Source organism: Dipodomys spectabilis, unplaced genomic scaffold (genome assembly GCF_019054845.1).
Source record: "Dipodomys spectabilis isolate Male_0828 unplaced genomic scaffold, ASM1905484v1 ptg000059l, whole genome shotgun sequence".
Classification (NCBI taxonomy): Eukaryota; Metazoa; Chordata; class Mammalia; order Rodentia; family Heteromyidae; genus Dipodomys; species Dipodomys spectabilis.
Window position 1 is genome coordinate 4,646,749 of NW_024870736.1, and position 22,547 is coordinate 4,669,295.

The 22,547-nt window shown below is 36.4% G+C and overlaps 1 protein-coding gene across 2 annotated transcripts in view; it reads left to right on the forward strand.

The window, feature by feature from the left end:
- The window catches only part of Exoc2 (exocyst complex component 2), a 193,583-nt gene that overhangs the window by 109,029 nt on the left and 62,007 nt on the right, over positions 1 to 22,547 (forward strand). For both annotated transcript variants that reach the window (XM_042680324.1, XM_042680325.1), the window contains 2 exons: positions 3,560 to 3,676; positions 11,285 to 11,426. In XM_042680324.1, the coding sequence (XP_042536258.1) occupies positions 3,560 to 3,676; positions 11,285 to 11,426 (259 nt within the window). The remainder of the gene's footprint in view (positions 1 to 3,559; positions 3,677 to 11,284; positions 11,427 to 22,547) is intronic.

Here is a 22,547-nt window from a genome sequence, read left to right on the forward strand (position 1 = left end):
ACAAGTAGAAAACCTTGGTTTTTCTGCAAAGGAATAATTGTAAAAATAAGGAATTCGGATGGACTGGAATTCCTAGGTTAGGGTTAAGGAGTATGAAGTAAAACATGTTGACAGGTCAAAGGCCCAGAAGGGTCAGTGGCCATGAAAGTGTAATGGGCCAGGACGTAAGTGTATTTCTATGGCCAGCTTCTCCTATAGAAGCAGGAGCTAAGGAGCTTGGTGCTGAGCTTAAGCCAACCCTTCTGTAAGCCTAGGACAAAGAAAGCTAAAGCAATTGAGTTGAAGGCCAGAGACTTGGAGCCATCAACTAGCTAGAGATAAGGAAAGTGAGAATGGACTCCCGTTTGTATAGCCTGTCCCTCAGTAAGCAAGCGTAAACAAACAGACCACAGTTCAGTCATAGCTCTCTACTGTTCCACAATAAGCATCCTTTCAGCAGCCACCCAGAATTTGCATTGTACTGCCTGACTGATTTCTCCCCATCACAAAATGCCTTAGTAGATCTTGGGATATTCAAGTCTCCCCAGGGTCTCTGGTATCCAGATATGATGAGGGTGAGGAGATTTAGTTAGTCAGGCCTGCGTGGCATGGGAAGAAAAAGAACCTCACTGTCCTCTTATACTCACGAAGAGTAACACCAGACCTGCTTTTCTTCTGAAGTGCTACAGGATGTTGGTTATATACTTACTGTCAAATACACTTCTCTATTCAAGTGCGACAGGACTTCTGATTAACAACTCCAGTTTAAAGAATGAATTGTGCTGCTTATTTGTTCTTTCCATGTTTATTTCAGCTGAATGGTTAGATTTGAGGCAAAGAAATAACCTTCTAAGGGTAAGATCATTCAGTAGTGATCTGTTTTGGGAGAAGAACAACACATATTACTTTGGGAAAATTAAGAGAACTTACAGGACATAGCAGACATCACAGGCTCACTGGGGTATATAAGGAGGTTTGACCTTTTTATTTATTTATTGCTATAAAGGTGTTGTACATTACCTTTATATAAATAGGGTTACAGTTACATAAGTCAAGTAGTGAATACATAGTTTTTTGGACAATGTCACCCCTCCCCTTGCTCTCTTTATTGTTACTAAGGTGATCTTCAGAAGGGTTTCTTTTACATAAATCAGATAAGTCAGATGGAGTACATATCCTTTTGGACAGTGTCACCTTCCCTCACTCTCAGTTTTTCCCTGTCCCCACCTGCAAATTCAAAATAGTATCTAGTGAGTATAACTGTTGCATTTGCTCACCAGGATTAAATCTTGAAGGGAAAAGTAATAAAGGATTAATTTGAAACTAATCAAGAGTTTTGAGGAGTATAGCATGTATAGGGTGGTTGATGAATTGTCCCGCTTACTGGAAATACCAGACCTGGAAACAAAAAGGTAAATACTGCTTCATCATGCCTTCTTTTCATTGTTTTTCCTACTGTTCATTCCCTAAATTAGGAAATGGGATATTTTGCACCTATCACTCCATCAGCTTGTTTCCTAGCCATAGATTAATTCAGGGCCAATAACAACCTTTCATTTACTTGAACATACAAATTTTTCTTTGTGGCAGTACTAGAGTTTGAACTCAGGGCCTTATGCCTGCTAGGCAGACTTTCTACCATGTGAACCTTGCCTCCAATCCTGGTTTTGTTGCTTATTTTCAGCATATTTTATCGGGAACTTTTTTGCCTGGGCTGGCCTCAAACTGATCATTCCACTCAACTTCCCAAATAGCATGAGTCACTAAGTCCTGGCTTGTGTAAGCTTTCTTTTCTTTCCTTCCCTCCTTCCCTCTTTTTCTCTTTTCCTCCTTCCTTTCTTTCTTTCTTTCCTTCCTTCCCTCCCTCTCTCTCTCTGCCCCCGTCTCTCTCCCCCACCCTCTCTCTCTTTCTCTTTTTCTTTCTTTCTTTCTTTCTCTCTCTCTCTCTCTCCCTCTCACTCTCTCTTTCTTTTGTTCAGGCTATCTTATAACCTTGTTCCTCCTTTCTTTCCCTCTTGAATAGCTGGGAATGAAGGTTGTGGGACACAATGTGCAGCATGTATAATTCTTGACCTTTTACTCTGATTTGTTGATTGCCAAAAAGTGCACCACTAGTTTCTACCCTACTAGAAATAAAAATACTAACATTTTGAACAAAGATATAAAGATAGACAATAAAGTTAAAAAGTCTTTGGAAATTTTGCTGAACTAAGTAATTATTGGGAGATAGAGATTTGCTTGATAATTGACTTAATATACTTTTGTTTATATGTAGTCCACTTATCTCAATGGATAGGTACCTGTTTATTTCTACATTTTCTATCTAGGAGTACTCTATTATAAGTTATTTTGATTCTCTACAGCAAGAATGAGCCAACCTGGAAAGAGGTTTTATCTTAGTTGTAGTCAGGGATCTTGACTGAAAGCCCTGGATAAATCAGCTGTTCCAGAGAACACCCTCAACTGTTTGAGGACAGACCAGGGCTTCTGTGGGCCTTTCATGGAATCTTATTCACAGAAATATTTCTTACAAAATTGAAGGAATTTTGTTTTCACCAATATAAGGTCTTATAAAATTTTTTATAAGATGTTATTTTAGGTGGCTTGGACCCTGGAGGATGAAGCAGCAAGAAGAGATTGACACTTCATGTGGAAGAGTCCTTAGACCTCAGTAACTAATCATTGGAGAAGGCTGTTACTGAGTACAAAATAAATTATTACAGGCCTAAAGCTTCTAAAGGAACCCATCAAACAGATAATTTGTCAATATAATTCTTTGAAGTTTTGAAAAATTTATAAACTATGTTCTAACTTGTTCTATATATAATTAGTTTTATAAGATGTCCACATGTATACATAAAATATTAAAGGTAGCATTTTACTTTTTGTTTTTGTTTTTTTTGAGATAGTGCTGGGGATTGACCCTATGGCCTGTTTCATGCTAGGCAAGTGCTTAGCACTGGGCTAACTACCAGCTGCTGATTGACTCTTCAGTGTATTATGTAATAATGAACAGTTAGTGGAATAATAGAATTGTATGATTTCTGACTGCATTGAAGAAGCAGCCAATAATGGTAGAGCTTTCTTCCCCTACAGTATAACCCCTGTTTTTACTGTATTTGATTCCAGTGTCTTGCAGCTTGTATATACATTTTTATAATTTGGGGAGGGGAAGGGATATAACAAAATGCTTAAATAAGGATACAGGTTGACCCATTGTAACAATGAGAAGTACAAGACACTATGTTGAAAACGAACTTTACAATTTCGGGGTTCTGGGGGAGGGAGGAGTTGGGGAGGTAGAGAGGAAAGGGATGGTAGGGGAAAAACAAAGGAGGAGGCAACAGTGCTCGATAGTAAATGTACTCATTACCCTACTCATGTAACTGTAAACCCTCTGTACAGTAGTTTTATAATAAAAAATATATATGAAAAAAAGAATGGCAGAGCCTTGAATATTGAATATTGATGTCAAAGGGCAAGAGCTTATAATTAAACCTAATATATTATCAGGTTTATCTGTTGTACTTACCATGTGTTACTATAAATACAGTTTCCTGAAGCTTTGTTTTGTTTCTAGGAACAGCGACTTCTTATAGTTCTGAGTAATTGCTGTTATCTAGAACGCCGCACCTTTTTAAATATAGTGGAACATTTTGAAAAGCACAACTTCCAGGGAATAGAAAAAATTACACAGGTAAGTATTATATGGACAAAGTGGTTGTTTTACTAATTTAGTTTTCTAGCTGTTTTCTCAACATTCATTTCTTTTGCCTTCTTGTGCTTGCTTTACTCATGCCCATTTCCTTTCTTCCTGACCTATCCTGTATTAGATTGCTTTCTCTGTTCTTACCTTGAATTTTTAATTGAATACTCTGCTTTGCTCTGAAAAAAAGCTTTCTCAAGATGGAGCTGGTTATTCCCTAGCTAAGCTATTTAAAAGTGAGGGATGAAAAAACATCAAGCTTAAATATTGCTTTAACTCTGGGCCTGGGCGCTGTCCTTGAGCTTTTTAGCTCAAGGCAAGCACTCTACCACTTGAGCCACAGTGCCACTTCCAGTTTTCTGGTGGTTAATTGGAGATAAGAGTCCCACAGACTTTTCCTGCCCAGGCTAACTTTGAACCTTGATCCTCAGATCTCAGCCTCCTGAGTAGCTAGGATTACAGGTGTGAGCCACTGGCTTAAATGTTTAAGAATCATTTATTCCTGAGTTGACTCATTACAGATTCTTTTAAGTGCAAACAGAATCAAACGTTCTGAGCCAGCAGACAGACCTCTTTCTGCTGTTCCACACCTTATCTCTCCTACTTCTCTTCCTCTCCATGTTGACAACAGGAATGATTTTATTATACTTTTTAGATACATGAGCATGTGCACCTATGCACTTCTCCAGCATTTCACCTCACCCTCCACACTCAATATGCCCAGCTCACAGCAGCTACAGGATGGTTAGCATCTGACAGGACATATATCTTCCCCACTCTCTTTGAGGCAAATTGAGGCCTTGTAGCATTAATGGAGTGGTTTATAATAATGTTTTCTCATTTATATATTTTGTCAAGTAAACAGAAAAGGAAAAAATGAAGTTATTAAAGGTTAGTTGGGCCCTGGCAAAAGTTTATCAGATTTCTGAGTAAAACTATGCTCTAAGTACTTTTTAATGTCAGTACACTTTTCTCAGTCCAGAGAATCATATTAATCTTGTTAGTCATAAAGTTTACTCTGGTAGATTACATAGGTTTATAAATGATGATTCCAGTTCACAAACTAGAGTAGGATTTCTTGTTTCAAAGAATGAAAATGTCAGAGTGGGTGGCTCGGTCTTGTTTTCCTGCCTTTTTGTAAAGATTAATCATCCTGATGAGAAATGTTGTGACTTAAAATGTTAGGGCCAATGTCTAGTTTATTTTCAGAAAATTTGGTTGTTGAGAACTGTAGGATGTTGTCCAAGTTACTGTTTGTAAAAGTGGATACTTTGTTTTTATACAATGACAATAGTGACATGAATATATTCATTGAAGAAATTATGTCACTTAAAAATTATAAGATGATTAAAGATTGTATATAATAAAGTTTTATTTTCTCTAGGTTTTATGAAATAATAAATAGAAATTATCAGTTTATATCATAAAGAAATAAAATTAAATTGACAAAAGTACAGGCATCTAAAAAAGAATCACAGCACACAGAGAGTCAGTATGCATACTTGCTCTAGCACACAGTCTCAGAAAGGTAGGATCCTGACATACTGGTGTCTTTTCACTGTCAGAATTTATTGACTAACAAAAAATTAGTAAGCTGCATCAATTTCCTTGGCATTAATATGCCAAATACTACTGAGATCATTTAATAACTTAAGCCATTGGCAATACAGATTCTTTTATTACAATCTTAATTCTTATATTAACTCAGAATATACAATATAGTTCATAATAACACACACACACACACACACACACACACACACACACACACACACACACACACACACACACACACACAAATACTACTGAGATCATTTAATAACTTAAGCCATTGGTAATACAGATTCTTTTATTACAATCTTAATTCTTATATTAACTCAGAATATACAATATAGTTCATAATAACACACACACACACACACACACACACACACACACACACACACACACACACACACACACAGAGCAAGAGTTAAAGCAGACTCAGGATTCAAAGGGGCCTAGCCTAAGAGTAGAGAGCTATATAGATGCAAAGAGACTGTTCTGGTTGTCCTTGGAGATATGTAAACATCCCTGTTCAGAGCTGTCTTTGAACCATTGAAGCCCAGTGATATCAAGATGTAGTTTAAATGCAGAGCTGATTTCAGGCAGAGTTAAGTTGAGGTGCAGAGCTCTGTTGCTTACTAGATCAGAGATAAATGGCAATATGAGAGAATCCTGTCAAATGGGATTGAGCTAAGCGGATGTCCCAGACAGAGTCAGTTCAGTGCTATTTTAAGTCTTACTCAAAAATGGGATAGACTGATGATGTGTCAGTGTTTGCTGCCATGTTCCTGTGCTAGATGCCCCTCCTTTTGGATATTTCAGGTGATGGAGCTGACTAAATGACTATATCAGATGTGTCTGATAGGTCTGATAAATCTGACTTTCTGATATGCTTTGATATATTTGTTAATATAATTGATTATAAATGAATAATTAGTTTGTGTCCCTTGTTATGCTAATAGATGGTAGTTGTATATTTGCATAAACAAGATATTAATGTCAATCTGTTTTGGTCCTTATGCTCAAGGTTAGGTTAAAACTTATTACTTTACAAAATGGAGTAGATCAAAGCTAGGCACAGCCTGAAAGGTGTTGTTCTCCCTATACTTGACTAGTGACTCAGAGCAAGCCTAACCTATCCTCCTAAGATATTTTTCTTCATTTTGCTCTTCTTTTTTTTTTAGATCTCTCTCCTGTTGGGATCTGGTGATTGACTTTCCTTCTTCCCTTCCTCTCTTTGTTTCTCCTTCTTTCCTCCTTAGCCTCTATTTTCTTTTGGATTAAACCCCAGGGCCTCTTTAGTAAGCTGAACCTCTACCACTGAACCATACCATCAGCCTCCCTCATTTTGTCATATTGGTACTTCTGCCAGTAGAGATCTGAAAACAATTTTAAATTTTTCTTATATTCAAAATTAGAGTTGTATTAATCTTAGTATAGGAATTGTATCAAATCATGCTTTTTAGAAGATTATTGACATTTAATGATTATTAAATCATCATTAATGTTTAATTATGTGGTGTATATATATATATGTCATTTGATAGAAATATCCTGAAAAGAAAATGAAGATGATATTTTTAGCTCCATATTCTTCGCAGGAAAGTTTGTTCAGAGAGTTTAAGCAATTGACCTGCAAGCAGAGCAGATCTTGACAGTCCTTAAATTTTAAGTTATTCTCATTTTAACTCTAGTCCAGCACAATAAAGAATAAGGATATACCATAAAATAAGAGTAGAGCTTGAAACTAGGGAATTACTATACACCGTTGGGCCTTTTGTTTAACATTGAATGGCTACTGGCCATTCATGAGGCCATCCTGCCCTGCCCCATGCCTGCAATGCCTCCAGGACCTTCCCCTTCCTGCTCTTCTATTGGGATCCTATATAACACAAGCCCAGAACTTAGAGATATGTTTTCCACTCGTGCATTTATTTTCCTACTGATTAAAAAAAAAAATCCAACTATTAGCCAGCACCAGTGGCTCATGACTGTAATCCCAAGTACTCAGGAGGCTGATATCTGAGGATCACGGTTCAAAGCTAGCCTGAGCAGGAAAGTCTGTAAGATTCTTTTCTCCAGTTAACCACCAAAAAGCTAAAAATTGCACTGTAGCTCAAAGTAGTAGAGCACTAGCCTTGAGCACAAAAGCTCAGGGACAGAACTGGCACATACGTATGCGCGTGCGCATGTGTGCGCATGCACACATATACATATGAATTCACCTATTATTTTTAAAAAGGAAAATACTGAGAAATCCAAAAATAAAAATCAAGTATAAGGCACCAAAGATAACCACTATTTCAGTAATAATCAATATTTTATATAGCCTATATATCCATATATTACAAAACTTAAAAACATTTTTCTGAATTCACTTTACACTGAATGTATTTTTCTGTTGAATGTTCTGTTGTGAATACTTTTCCAGTTTTATTAAATATTTTGAGAATAACAGTTTTATAAAATATGGATTTGTAACATTGGTTAGTGTGGATATGCTATACTTTTTAACTTATCCTTTAGTAGGAAACTTAAGGCCAGTTTCATGTTGTACTGTCCTTTTGTTGGTAAGAACCTAGATGATCTTTGATCTCAGGTCTAATTATTGCCTTGTGATAGTCATCTAGAAGTGGATTTGTAGCTCCAGAGACCCTTGACAAATGTTGGCACATTGCTTTTGGGTAGACAATCTCACCACATTTTGCCATTTCCTATTAGAATTTTAATTTTGATAGGTAAAAGTACTTATTCATGTATTGTAATTTGCATGCTTTGCCCTTTTTAGATTATTAGCATTTTTCCTCTGTTTATTCACTTCTTATATTCTAGAAGAGCTAGTTTTGAATGTACTTAGTAAAAGAAATACAGAGTTTAAACTCTGAAATAGGCATACAAGTTACAGTAGATATATAGAGATTGATATCTATTCTACATATAAATACATATGGGCTGTTATTTTATATATGTATGGGCTATTATTTCAACATGTCTTCGCATTCGTCAAAAAAAACTATGTAATGTGGCTTTGATATTGAAGATTTTCTTCTGATTTAGGCAAATAGATATTAAATAAGTCTGCCATTAAATCCATGTTTAAAGTTTTACTTAAGTCTCCATAAGTCTCTTTCAAATACAAGACATGGGGAATATAAAGAAGGCACCTTGTATTTATCATATGTTCAGCAATCAATTTTAAATGTGTCTTTTGTATGAACCATGTATACCGGTTTTTATGTAATTGGTTATTTTTGGCTTAATTGAATAGATTTAAATTTCAAGTTTAAAGTCATTTGAATTAATAGATAAGAAATAGATCAGCTTTGTTTCCTTATGGCTCTGTTTTCTATATTTGTATGTGTTTCATCCTCCATACAAATTAGCTGAATTTTGTTTAGAAGCTATTTTTACACAACAGTTAATATAGACCAATTCATCCAGTTTGGAATTTAAAATCTTAGTCAGAAATTATCAGGAATTTGTCTGAGTTCGGTAATGTATCCATGCAATGTTAGTTGGGCTGCAGCGATCCAAAAGATCTTGGTAAAAAGTTAGTGGGACCTTATTTTATTCAAAAAGCTAGGCATAGTTGACTTGTCTTCTGGATCTCCTTCCATTTCTCTTGATTTGCTTTTTCTGTCTGAGTTCATGCTTTTTTTCATCATAAGACCATTGTAATGCTGTAGAAACTTACCATGCAAGTTGTTTTAGCTCTAAATATTTTGGCTTTCCAACTAATCCTACACAAACTGTCAGGAAACTGTCAGAAATAGATCTGATTGTGTAGAAGACTGAAACTTAAGCTCCCTCGGCCGGTGTTTGTATGGGACTTTCATCTTAACCTCATGTCTTTAGCTTCTTGCATTCCAGAATGCCTCATTCAGTCCACTCATCTTTCTTTCTCATTCACTCATTCAGCAAGTATTCAGTTAGTACCAGCTAGCCATGCTGTTATATTGTGGCTAGTATGGTTCTGGCTGGACTCCTTACTTTATAAAGTCTTGATTATCTTCTAAAGCCATTCAAGATGCAGATACCCATGCATCCTAAAGCCTTTCATGGCCTTTCTTATTTGTCCTCCCACTTAAACATGGATCCTGTCTTCTTTTCTTCCTAGCATGTTTTATTCCTGTCACTAGGTAGCACTTACTACTCTGCATTATGATGCATTTTGTCTTTTTTGTCTGTGTCTCCTTATTTCCCCCCATTTTCCTTATCTTTAATTATCTATCATTATTGTGTCTGTTTTTATCTCTAGATGCTTATTGTGGATTTGTTGGCATGTGGGGGAAAATGAGTAACTTAGCATGATATGATGTAATTTCAAATATCAGTGGAAGAGTTTTTTGACAACGAAGGTCTTCCCAGCACCCCTGAGATTGTCCTATGTGAACTGAGTCTTACACAGTCTATACCAAATACGTTAATTATCCTATTAGGAGACTACCTCAAACAAGTGTAGCCTAATCAGTGTGGATGTACTTAACTGTAAAATGTTCACAGAAAATGAAATAATTCAAATTTGGAGTATAATAAGCTTAGTAAGTCAGCAAGTGAAACCCAAAGCAGGAGTTGGATAAGTCTGAAAAATGTTATCTGATGCTTTACAATTTTCTTCTGTTAAAAGTGCCACTTCTTACTTTCAGAGTTTATTGTTAGTAATTAATCAAGGAAGATTTAGGGGTAAGGAAACAAGGATATGAAAGAATATGAGAATTGCATTTATAGATATATCTGTATCTATCTATCTATCTATCTATCTATCTATCTATCTATCTATCTATCTATCTATCTATCTATCTATCTATCTATCTATCTATCTACCTATCTACATGGGGGTATATAAGAAGGAAATGAAACTATGATTCAAAAGAAAATGATAAAGACAGGTAATAGGTTTCAGATATGATGGGAATGGATAAAAGGAAAGGGAAGAAACAAAACAAATGGAAAAATGTTAAAATTTAAAAGATAAATTGCCTTTTTCTGATTTACAGAAGAGAAAACTATATAATAAGTATACTCAAGTACAATATTCAAAACACTTAACAAATACCTGAACATATATACCATCAACGATGTTCTTTTAAGTGGGGATTTAGTGAATAAGTCTATTTCTGAGTCAAAGAATTGCATTATTACTTTTATTAAAGAAGATGCTTGAGTTGTAATAAGGTAATATACCTGTTTCACCAGGACTCCTGCCCTTGATTCCTCTTTGTGTAATCTCTCTCAGCACCATCAGTGTATTCTCTCTCTCTCTCTCTGTTTCTCTCACCCCCTCTCCCTTTCTCCCCCTCCTTTTCCTCTCCCTTTTCATACCCTTTATACCCCTTATAACCATCAGCACCATCAGTGTATTCTCTCTCTCTCTCTCTGTTTCTCTCACCCCCTCTCCCTTTCTCCCCCTCCTTTTCCTCTCCCTTTTCATACCCTTTATACCCCTTATAACCCCTTTAGAAGTATTTTTCTTCTTCCCTGACTGGACTGTTGATTTTCTTGGTCAGATGTTGTGTGACTCAGGCTATAATTGGGGAATCTGAGGTGAAGATCTCATGTTGGCGTCTCTTCTGGGCTATATAGTGAGAACTTATGTCAAAAGAAAAATTGTATTAATCACTTGTAATTTCCATTCCCAGAATGGCTATAATGATATATTTAGGTTTATGGTTTAGAGATTAGAGAGAGAGAAAGAAGGATGAGAGGGAATTTACATTTGTCTGTCACTGTTTTCCTTAATTGTTTCTCACTCTGACTTCTTTAACATTAGATTAGAACCTTTTCCAAATACACTGAATGTTTGCATGCCCAAAATGATTTTTGTTAAGGGAATGACATCTTGGATAACTACAGATTTCTTGGGGTTTTCCCCTTACTCCTGTAGATTCTGTCTGGTGATCTCAGGTTCCAGGGTTGCATGTGAGAAATTTTATGTCATATCCTTTCTCTCACACAAGTATTCTTTAGATTTGAAAGCTTGAAAAACTTTCTTCTCCCCACCTTTTTTTATTACTAGAATCTTTGGCAGCTAATATACTTTACTTGTGATTTTAGGTTAGCATGACCTCCCTGAAAGAACTGGACCAAAGACTCTTTGAAAATTACATTGAACTAAAAGCAGATCCCATTGTTGGTTCCTTGGAACCTGGAATTTATGCAGGCTATTTTGACTGGAAAGACTGCCTGCCTCCAACAGGTAAGGATTTGAAGGCACTCTGTATGTGATCTTGTACATCTACTAGGGTGGAGAACCTTTGTTTTGCAAGCACCATTTGAATATTTATAATACCATACAAAGTTATCAATACAGGCATACAGGCAGATGGTCATAGACAGCCAACAAAATGTATATAAGAAGCCTATGTGTTTGTCCATCGTGTACCAAATGATTTCACAGATCTCATGACCCATGTTCTAGACATGGGTCTGGACATCTAGACACCCTTGAGAGTTAGACATGTAGACAGGCTTTATTAACTAATATATGCTCAAAAGGCTATTATTTATTTTCACATTTTTCTCATTCTTAAAATCTTTGTAGTTTAAGCTTTTTTTCATATTTAAAAGTTTTATATATAATGAACATGAGTATAAATTATTGTTAGATACATAATAGTAGTAATAACAATAGTCATCACTATTTAAGTTTCTCACATGTCCAGAAATAGTAGCTTAAGCATATTTTTGATAGGTTGTAATTTAATATGTTTTTTTTATTATTAATACTCAGTGATTTAGTTACTGTTTTGGTTTTTGTACTTGCTAGACAGATACTTTGTTACTTCAGCCACATATCCACTCTATCTTATTCTTGTTACTTTTGAGTCTTGCATTTTACTCAGGTTAGTCCATAATCATCTTATTTGTACTTCCTGCCTTAGCTGGGATGACAGATGTTAACTACCACACATAGCTTTTTGTTGTTGTTGTTGTGTATTGTGTATATGTAACACAGTTTCTTAATTCATTTGTCCACTGATGGGTGCCTGGGTTGATGACATAGCTTGGCTGTGGTAAACAGCACTGCAATGGAAAATGGTTATACTGGTACCTTTAGTATGGCCTTGTTTGTGGTCTATTGGATAAATTCCCTGGTGTAGAATTGCTTCGTCTTTGGGAAGCTCTATGTTTATTCTTTTGAGGAAACTCCATACTGCTTTCCAGAGTGATTGAACAAGTTTACATTCTTATCAACAGTGTAATAAAGTTCCTTTTGTGTTGCATCTCCACCATCATCTGTTGTTGTTAGTTTTCTTGATCATACTATTCTAACTGGGGAGAGGTGAAATCTCAATTCCAGTTTTATTTGCATTTTTTTAATAGCCAGAGATGTTGAACATCTTTTCATGTATCTATTGGCCATTCTTCTTATTCTGAGAAGTCTCTCTTTAAGTCATTAGCCCATTTATTAATTGGGTTGTTGTTATTTTGGGGTGGGTTAATTTTTTGGGCTCTAAGTATATTTTAGATACCAGACCCTTGTCTGACACACAGCTGGTAAAAAAACAAATCTTTTGCCTTCCTGTGGGCTTTCTATAAGCTATTTCCTGTGCCGTGCAGACACTCTTCAATTTCATGCAATCCTATTTGTCCAGTCTTTCTTTGATTTGTTGTGAGTCTGGATCTTTATGTAGTAAGTTCTAACCCATGCCTAGAACCCCTAGTGTTGCTTCTATCCCTTCTTGTAATATTTTCATCGTATCTGGCCTTATATTGAGGCTTTTGATCCATTCATAATTAATTCTGGTACAGGGTGATATATAAGGGTCTAGCTTCAGTTTTCTGCATGTGTATAGCCAATTTTGCCAGCAACATTTGTTGAAGAAGCTGTCTTTCTTCCACCTGTGTTTTTGACTCCCTTATTAAAAAGGAGGTAGCTATAAGTGTGGGTTCATTTCTGGGTCTTCTATCTTGTTCCATTGGTTCTCAGCCCTGTTCCTGTGCCAGTACCAAGCTATTTTTATTACTGTGTCTTTGTAATAGAATTTGAAGTTTGGTATTGATATTTTTCCAACAGTGTTCTTCCCACTAAGGATTGCTGTTGCTGTTCAGGATATTTTATTCCATAAGAATTTATTGATTATTTTCTCTGTTTCATTGAAGAATGTTGTTGTGATTTTGATGGGGATTGCATTCAATTTGTAAATTGCTATAGGCATTGTTTACATTTTCATGATGCTAATTTTTCTAACCCAGGATCATAAAACATTTTCCCATTTCCTTAAATCTGCATTAATTTTTTTTCAGATTTTTAAACTTTTCATCACATATTTGCTTTGTGGCATAAGATATGATCTATTTTGAAGACTGTTCCATGGGCTGCTGAGTATGTATATTCTGATGCTGTTGAGTAAAATATTCTGTAGATGTCTAGTTAATCTAGTTGATCAATGCAGTTATTTAGGTCTGAGGGTTCTTTGCTCAGTTTTTGCCTGGATGGTATATCCAAAGGAGACAGTGATGGCTTGAGTTAGACAACAATCAGTGAGTTTATTTCTATGTGTGTTTTTAGGTCAAGTAGTATTTGCTTGACGAAGTTGGGTGCTCTAGCATTGATGCATAGATATTTAGACTTGTTATATCCTCCTGTAGGAGAATTACCTTATTAGTATGGAATGTCCTTTTTTCCTCTTATTAATAATTTTAATTTTTTTTATCTGTTTTTAATCTGTTTTATCTGATATTAGCGTTGCTACGCCAGCCTGTTTATGGGAGTCACTTCCTTGAAAGATTTTATTCCACCTTTTCACTTTAATAATGTGTTTGATATTATCAGAAAAATGTGTCTTTTGTAGACAACAGATGGATGGGTCTTGCTTTTTGATCCAACTAGTCATTCTGTATCTTTTAATTGGAAAGTTAAAGCTATTTATATTGAGAGTTAGGACTGAGAAATGTCTGGTAACTCCTTCCATGATACTCACCTTCCTAAGGGCTGTGCCTCATTTATTCTCACTATATATTTATCTGGTTCTCTGGTAAGGAGCATTTTCTCAGCCAGTATGGTTTTCTTGTTGACTTTCTGTATGTAGGACGTCTTTATGTATCTTCTGTAGTGCTGGTTTGGTACAGATAAATTGTTTGAATTTTTCTTTAGTATGGAATGTTTTTATTTATCTTCAGTTATGAAGGAGAGGTTTGTTGGGTACAGTATTCTCTTGTAGTAGTTGTTTGCTTTTAGTATTTGGAATACAACATGCCATAGTGTATTGCTTTCATGATCTCAGCTGAGAAATCTGTAGTTAATCTGACTGGTTGTCCTTTGTCCTTTTCAATCTGGCAGCTTTAAGGATCCTTTCCTTGGTCTCTATGCTGTGCAAGTTACAGTGTGGCAGTAGGATGTTCTGTTCTTATCTGTTCAATGTTCCAAATGTTTCTTGTATCTGAATGGGTCTATCTTTTTGACGTTTGGGAAGTCTTCTACTAGAATTCTGTGGAATGTTTTCTATCCCCTTAGTTGCCTGTTGCTTTTCATTCCTGGATACCTATCAGCCACAGATTTGAATTAAGTTCTGAAGGAATTTTTTTTGATGTTTTCTTTTTCTTAAATTTTTTTTTGGGGGGTCCGGTCATGGGACCTGAACTCTGGACCTGGGCACTGTCCCTCAGCTCTTCAGCTCAAGGCTAGCGCTCTACCACTTGAGCCACAGCACCACTTCCGGCTTTTTTCTTTTTGGTTATGTGGTGCTGAGGAATCGAACCCAGGGCCTCAGGCATGCAAGGCAAGCGCTCTACCACTGAGCCACCTTCCCAGCCCCCTTTTTCTTAAATTTTATTTTATTGTAAAGACGCTGTACAGAGGAGTTACAGTTACATGAGTAAGGGAATGAGTACATTTCTTGTCGAGCATTGTATCCCCCCTCCTTTGTTGTTCTCCCACTATCCCTTCCTTCCCCCCACCTCTCTCCCTCCCACAAAGTTATAAAGTTCATTTTCGATATAGTGTCTTGTGGGTATCATGTTTCTTGAGATTGTTCTTGTTTTTTTGGATTTGTTCTGTATAGTTATTTCCTCTCCCTCTGTTACATCTGCTCTATCTTCTAGTCCTGAATCTGTCTTTTATATTGTCTATTTTGCCACACAGACTCTCTACTTTATTTTTTATTTCTGTTTTTGATATTATCATATGTAACAGCTTCTACCTCTTTATTAAAGTCTTTTTTTGGCGTTTCTAAGGACTTCTTTACGTCACTGATTTGTTTCTTTGTGTTTTCCTTAATCTTCTTTAACTAGATGGCTGTTTTTTCATTGAACTCATTTGCCCTCTCTTCATTTAGCTTCTTGTTTGTGTTCTCCATGAAATCTTCTATTATTTTTTGGTTAACCTTGTCATGCTCAGGAATTGTTTTGTATACATTGTCAAACTTTTTATTAATTTATCAGCAGTGTTTTAAATGCATCTTGTGAGTGTCTTGTTAAGTCCCTGTTTTTCTGCTCTGTTGTATGGTTGTTTTCTGTGATGGATTTGCAAATTCCTGATATTTCAGTGATATGTTCTGTCCATTTGAAGACCTTTTTTAGTTTTATCTTTTGGGAACCTGTGATCTTTGTAACACGGTTCCCTGTGTTTTTGGTTGACTAGGTAGCTGGTGTTCTGATCCTTCATTAAGAGTTACTTATCTGGGTTCAGGACTTGTAAGAATTGTTGAATGATGTAGATTTCAGTTGTGGTTTGGAGCAGTACTTTTAAAATTTGTCTATCAGCTGAACGTATTGAGGTTATAAGATAAGGTTAGTATGGAGACAGGTAGTTTTCTAGAGATACATATAAATGAGAGGGGCATAAGTTTAAAGGGGCATTTGTAGAGAAAAGAAGGGAGAGAGGAAAGGGGAATGAGTGCAATGGAAGAGAAAAATGAGGTAGAAAACCTGTAGTCTACACTGAAGATGGAAATAGAGTGGAGAGAAATTGCATCAAATACCCTGAGCCCTAATGCTGTCTACTCTAAAAAGCTGAAGGTAATTGCTGACATTCTCCTACTTAATTACAACTCTACTTTTGAACAGAAAAAAGCAATATACAGAATAGGATATTGGATATTGTATGTGTATGTAAAACAAGCAACACAACTACATATCTCAAACCCACAGACCAGTAAACACAGAACATTCAAATGGGAGATTCATGTTCTCTAAAAAAAAATGAAGAAAAGAAGAAAGAAAAAAAAAGAGCTCTCTGCTTAGTAGATCAGAGATAAGAGCTGTTCTGTGAAGCAGTTTCTATAGGATTGCTGTCTTTTTGTTCCCCTCAGTGAGCCGCAACCTCCTGTAAGCCACAGTTGGGCAGCCAGAGGAAAATTCTTAGTTTATGGTTGGGAATTGACTAACAGCTACTGCAGCTATTCAGACTTTTGCCACCAGCATAGGCAGGTTTCAGGGATTTAACCATTTTTAGCAGCCTTTCCATTACGGGAGTGGTGTTGCTTTTCTAGGTACCTCCCTGGCTATGTGCAGCTCTAAAGGTCACTGCTGTCTACTTACTGGAGCTTTTAGGCCTACTAGGTATTATAGATCCCTGGCACAGGGGTTGGGCTGTGTCCCAGTGCTCTTTCCTGGGTAGCCCTGGAAGGTGTGGGAAAGAACTTGCTTCCTTGCCCTCTTCAAATATGCCCCCTTCTTGGGTGGGAGATCTGGTCTAGATACTCTGGGTCACCTTAGGAGCTTCTCCCCAGGGGAGGGTTCCCCAGTGGTATACTTAAGGTTCCCAGAGTTGGTGTTGAGCTGGACATCAGCATTCTTGTAAGACAACTCTGTATCTAGATGTGTGGTCTCTTTTTTGCCCGTTGTGGATCTTCAGGTGTATCCCTATCCATGGATGAGAAGCAGCACAGCTGTGCAGCAGGGGGCAGCTTGCTGCATCACCTCTTTGTAGATTTTTGTCATTGTGTGCCTGTAGTATAAATTCTTCTTTGCTAGAGTGTGTCTCCATCTGTTTATAGTTTTATTGGTGTGACTCTTTTGAGGTGAAATGTGTCCTGGGACCCTCAAACTCTTTTTGTTCAGAGACAAGAAGAATGTTTCCCTGTTGCTGCTCCTCTGTCATCCCTTAATTTCTATTAGCTTTTTAAAAAAAAAACTGATATGCAGTCTCATTAACTTTTTTCCTTAAGTTGGCCAAAAGCCATAAACCCAATCTGCATATCTAGGATGACAGATATGGACTACTGTACCATCTATTGGTCTTTCAAACTTTTCTATCTGTGCTGTCCTGAAACTGTGATTCTCCTGATCTCTGCCTCCTCAGTAGCTCGGAATACAAACATTATCCACTGATACCCAGCACCTAGATGCTTAGCAAATTCTCTTTAATTGTAGGCAATCTTTAATTATAGGTTACAATCCTTGATCATTTTATTAATGCATACTTTTTATGATTTTTCTTTTTTGCATAGGTACAGTGGAATGATTTTGTGAAAATTCAATGACATCAAAAAATTTATGCAAGGAATTTATCTGATTTTGTGTAAGATCTAACTTTTTTTTTTTGGTGCTGGTCCTGGGCCTTGACTCAAGGGCAGTGTCCTTGAGGTGTATTGCCCAAGGCTATCACTCTGCTATTTGAACCACAAGCTCTACCTCTTACTTTTTGGGATAACCTGGAGATGATAGTGTCATGGACTTTCCTTTCTGGGCTGGCTTTGAATCACAATCCTTATATCTCAGCTTCCTGGCACCCAATAGGTCCTAATTATTGATGCTTTGAAAATGGAGAGAAGGCTAATGAGTGGGAGTAAGATAATTATGGTAATTTAGCAAAGAAACTAGACCACAATAGGATGATCAGTATAGTTCCAGTATTACCTTTGTGATACCAGTTCAAAATTGCTTAAGTTAACTTACAGATACATTTTAAAGCTATTGCCATTTGAATCATGTAAACTTCTTAATAGACCTAATAGTTGTTACTTTTTCCAAAATAATGTGGAAATGAAAGTACCTGTTAACCATTTTTAAAATTTATTTTTAAATTTTTATTTTATTGTTAAGATGTTGTAGGGAGGGGTTACAGTTACATGAGTATGGCAATGAGTACATTACTTGTCGATCATTGTTACCCCTTCCCTTCCTTGTTGTTGTCACACTGTCCCTTCCCTCCCCAGCTCCCAATATTCCTATCTCCCCTCCCCCTCTCACAGCCTGAAGTTGTAAAGTTCGCTTTCATTATAGTGTCCAGTAGGTATCTTCGTTGCAGTGGGTCATCCTGTGTCATTTTTTTCAGCGTTCTGTTATTCCCCTTCTTCTCCCCAGATTAGACATATGTAAATAGAAGATGCAGGGTATCAAAATCAAGTACAGTGACAACAGGGGATATGCCATAGGGGAAAGAAACAACAAAGGAATACAAAGGAAACAACAACAAAAAATAATAAATTTGCATGGTACATTTAAAACAGTAATAATAAAGGCCGACCTCTTGTGTCCATATTGTAGGGTTCACTTAACTTAGCATCAACTTATATGGTCATTTGTACATGGTTTTTGAGCTTTTCAGCTGATCTGGTGAGATTATCCTGTATGGATACTAATTATTGGAAATAAGGCAAACCATGGGACCTAAATTTCTTTGGGACTGGGCAACTTCACTTAATATGATTTTTTTCCAAGTCTTTCCATTTCCTAACAAATTGGACAGTGTTGTTCTTTCTGATGGAAGCATAGAATTCCATTGTATATATGTACCACATTTTCTTGATCAGTTCATCTACTGAGGTTCATCTGGGTTGGTTCCATATCTTAGCTATGGTGAATAATGCTGTGAAACATAGTTGTGCTGTTAACTTTAGTATGGTCTAGTTTTTGATTGTTTGGGTTAAGGCCCAAAAGTGGGATTGCTGGGTCATAGGGGATCTCTATGTGGAGTCTTTCGAGGAACCTCCATACTGCTTTCCAAAGTGGCTGATCACGTTTACACTCCCACCAACAATGCAGTAAGGTTCCCTTCTGTCCACATCCCCTCCAGCATCTGTTGTTATTAGAGTTCTTTATTATAGCCATTCTAACTGGGATGAGGTAGAATGTCATTGTTTTTTTTTTTTTTTTTTTTTAATTTTATTTTATTTTATTTGAGAGAATGTCATTGTTTTTCTGATTTGCATTTCTTTTATGGCCAGAGAAGTTGAACATTTCTTCGTGTGTCTACTGGCTATTCTTAGGTCCTCTTCAGAAAAGTCTCTGTTTAAGTCCTTAGCCCACTTACTAATGGGGCAGTTGGTTCTTTGAGGAATTGTTGTTGGGTGACTTAATTTTTTGAGTTCTAAGTATATTTTAGATATGAGGCCCTTGTCTGTTATATAGCTCATGAAGATCTTCTCCCATCTGTGGGCAGCCTATTGATCTTATCCTTTGCCATACAGAAGTTCTGGAGTTTCATACAATCCCATTTGTCCAATCTTTCTTTGATTTGTTGAGTTTCTGGGTCTTTATTAAGAAAATTTTGGCCTGTGCCAAAGAGCCCTAGAGTTTCTCCTATTCCTTCCTGTAATATTTTCAGGATGTCTGCCTGCTTTGATTTCTAGGTTCTTGATCCATTTGGGGTTGATTCTGGTGCAGGATGAAATATAAGGATCTAATTTTAGTTTTCTACAGGTTTTTAACCACTTTTTCCAGCACCATTTACTGAAGAGACTATCTTTCTTCCATTCTATTTTTTTGGCCCCCTTATCAAAGATTAGGTGGCTATAGGTCTGTGGATTCATTTCTGGGTCTTCTATTCGATTGGTTTTCAGGTCTATTCTTGTGCCAGTACCAAGCTGTTTTGATTAATCTGGCTTTGTACTAGCATTTGAAGTCTGGTATTGTTATTCCTCCAGCCGTGTTCTTTCTGCTAAGGATTGTTTTTGCTATTCGGGGTCTTTTATTGTTCCATATGAATTTTTGAATTGCTTTTTCTATTTCATTGAAGAATGAGGTTGGGATGTTGATGTGTATTTCATTGAATTTATAGCTAACCTTTGGCAGAATTGCAGTTTTCACCATGCTAATCCTCCCAATCCAGGAGTATGGGAGGTTTTTCCACTTCCTTAGATCTGCTTTAATTTTCTTTTTTCAGATTTTTAAAGTTTTCTTCATAGAAGTCCTTCACTTCTTTAGTTAAGTTTATTCCTAGTTATTTTATATTTTGTGGGGCTATTACAAAAGGAGTTTTGCTTTCTTGATTTCAGCCACATTCTTCTCGTTATTGTCATACAGGAAAACCATTGATTTTTTAGGGTTAATTTTATACCCTGCTACTTTGCCAAACTTTCAAATCAGCTTGAGTAGCTTGGGAGTGGATTCCATGAGGTTCTTTAAATTCAAGATCAAGTCATCTGCAAAGATGGAGAGTTTTACTTCAATTTTTCCCTTTTTAGGTCCCCTTTATGTTTGTATTTTGTCTAATTGCTCTAGCTAGGCATTCTTATACTAAGTTGAAGAGGAGTGGAGAGAATAGACATCTTTGTCTTGTTCCTGAGTTTAGAGGAAATGGCTTCAGCTTTTCACCATTAAGTATAATGCTGGCAGTAGGTCTGTCATACACAATCTTTATTGTATTGAGAAATGTCTGCTGGATTCCTAGCTTCTACAAAGCTTTCATCATGAAGGGGTGTTGTCAAATGGTTTTCCTGCATCTATTGAGATAAGCATGTGGTTCTTATACCTACCTGCTCTTGTTGATGAGATGAATTATATTAATTGATTGGTGTATATTGAACCAGCTTTGCATCCCTGGAATGAATCCTGTTTGATCACATGTATGGTTTTTGATGACTTGTTGAAGTCAATTGGCCAAAATTTTGTTGAGAAGTTTTGCATCGATGTTCTCTTTCTTTGATGAGTCCCTGTCTGGTTTTGGGATGAGGGTTATAACAGCTTCATAGAAGGAGTTTGGTAGTGAACTTTCACTTTCAATTTCATTGAAGAGTTGAAGGAGTATTGGTGTGAGTTCTGCTTTGAAAGCCTTGTAGAATTCAGCAGTGAACCCATCTGTTCCTGGGCTTTTCTTAGATGGAACGTTTCTTATTACTGTTTCTATTTCGATGCTTGATATAGGTCCATTAAGTTGGTTTGATTCAACTTGATTTAGTTTGGGCATGTCAATATTTGCTATATATTCTTCCATTTCATCCAGATTCTCAAACCTATTAGCATAAAGTTTTGAGAAATATTCCCTTATCATGTTCTGTATCTTGGTTGTTTCTGTGGTGATGTTTCCATTCTCATCTCTGAGTTTATATTAGTGTGTTCTCTTCTTTTTCTGGTAACATTTGGTAAGAGTGTCAATGTTACTAATTTTCTTGAAGAACCAACTTGGTTTTATTGATTCTATCTATGGGTTTTTTTCTTTTTTTTGGATTCTAGGTCAATTAATTGTGATTTAGTTTTAATTATTTCTTTCCGTTTACTGGATTGGGATTTGGCTTGTTGCTCTTTTTCAAGGAATTTCAGGTGCATCATTAAATTGTTAGTTTGGGTTACAGGGTTTTTTTTGATGGCTTTTGGTGTTGAATTTTAATTTTGAGAGAATGTAGGGCATGATTTTAGTGTTCCTGAATTTGGACAGATTTGCTTTGTGACCTTTTGTGGTCTATTTTGGAGAATGGTCCTTGTGCTGCTGAGAAGAATCAGTTGTTGATGGGTTAAATATTCTGTAGTGGTCTGTTAAGTCTAGTTGGTCTATGCAGTTGCTTAGATCTGCTGTTTTTCTGTTGAGTTTTTGTCGAGTTGATCTATCCAGCAGGGAAAGTGGTGTGTTAAAGTCCCGAACAGTGCCTTTGGATCTATGTGTGATTTTAGGGAAAGTAGAGTTTCTTAGATAAATTTGGGTGCTCCAGTATTTGATGAATAGATATTTAGATTGTCATATCCTCCTGTAGGAGAGATCCTTTTATTAGAATGTAGTGTCTGTCTTTATCTCTTTGCACTAGTTTTAATTTGAAGTCTATTTTATCTGAAATTAGAGTTGCTACTCCAGCCTATTTATGGGGGCTGTTTGCTTGGTTGATTTTATTCCATCCTTTCACTTTCAGAATATGCTTGTTTTTGTGGGGAAGATCTGTCTCTTGTAGACAGCAGATAGATGGATCCTGTTTTTTGATCCATCTACCTTTGATTGGGGAGTTAAGACCATTGATATTGAGAGTTAAGATCGAGAGGTGTTTTGAAGTTCCTGTCAAGTTATCTAACTTCTTAGGGGCTGTGTCATCTAGGTTCTGCCTATGTTTTGTTCTTCTTATTTCCTCATTTTTGCTATCCCCCAGCCCCCATTTTGTTGTCATGATATATCAACTTTTCCTGCCATCTGCCAGCTATATATGCCACAATTCCTATTGGCTGTTTT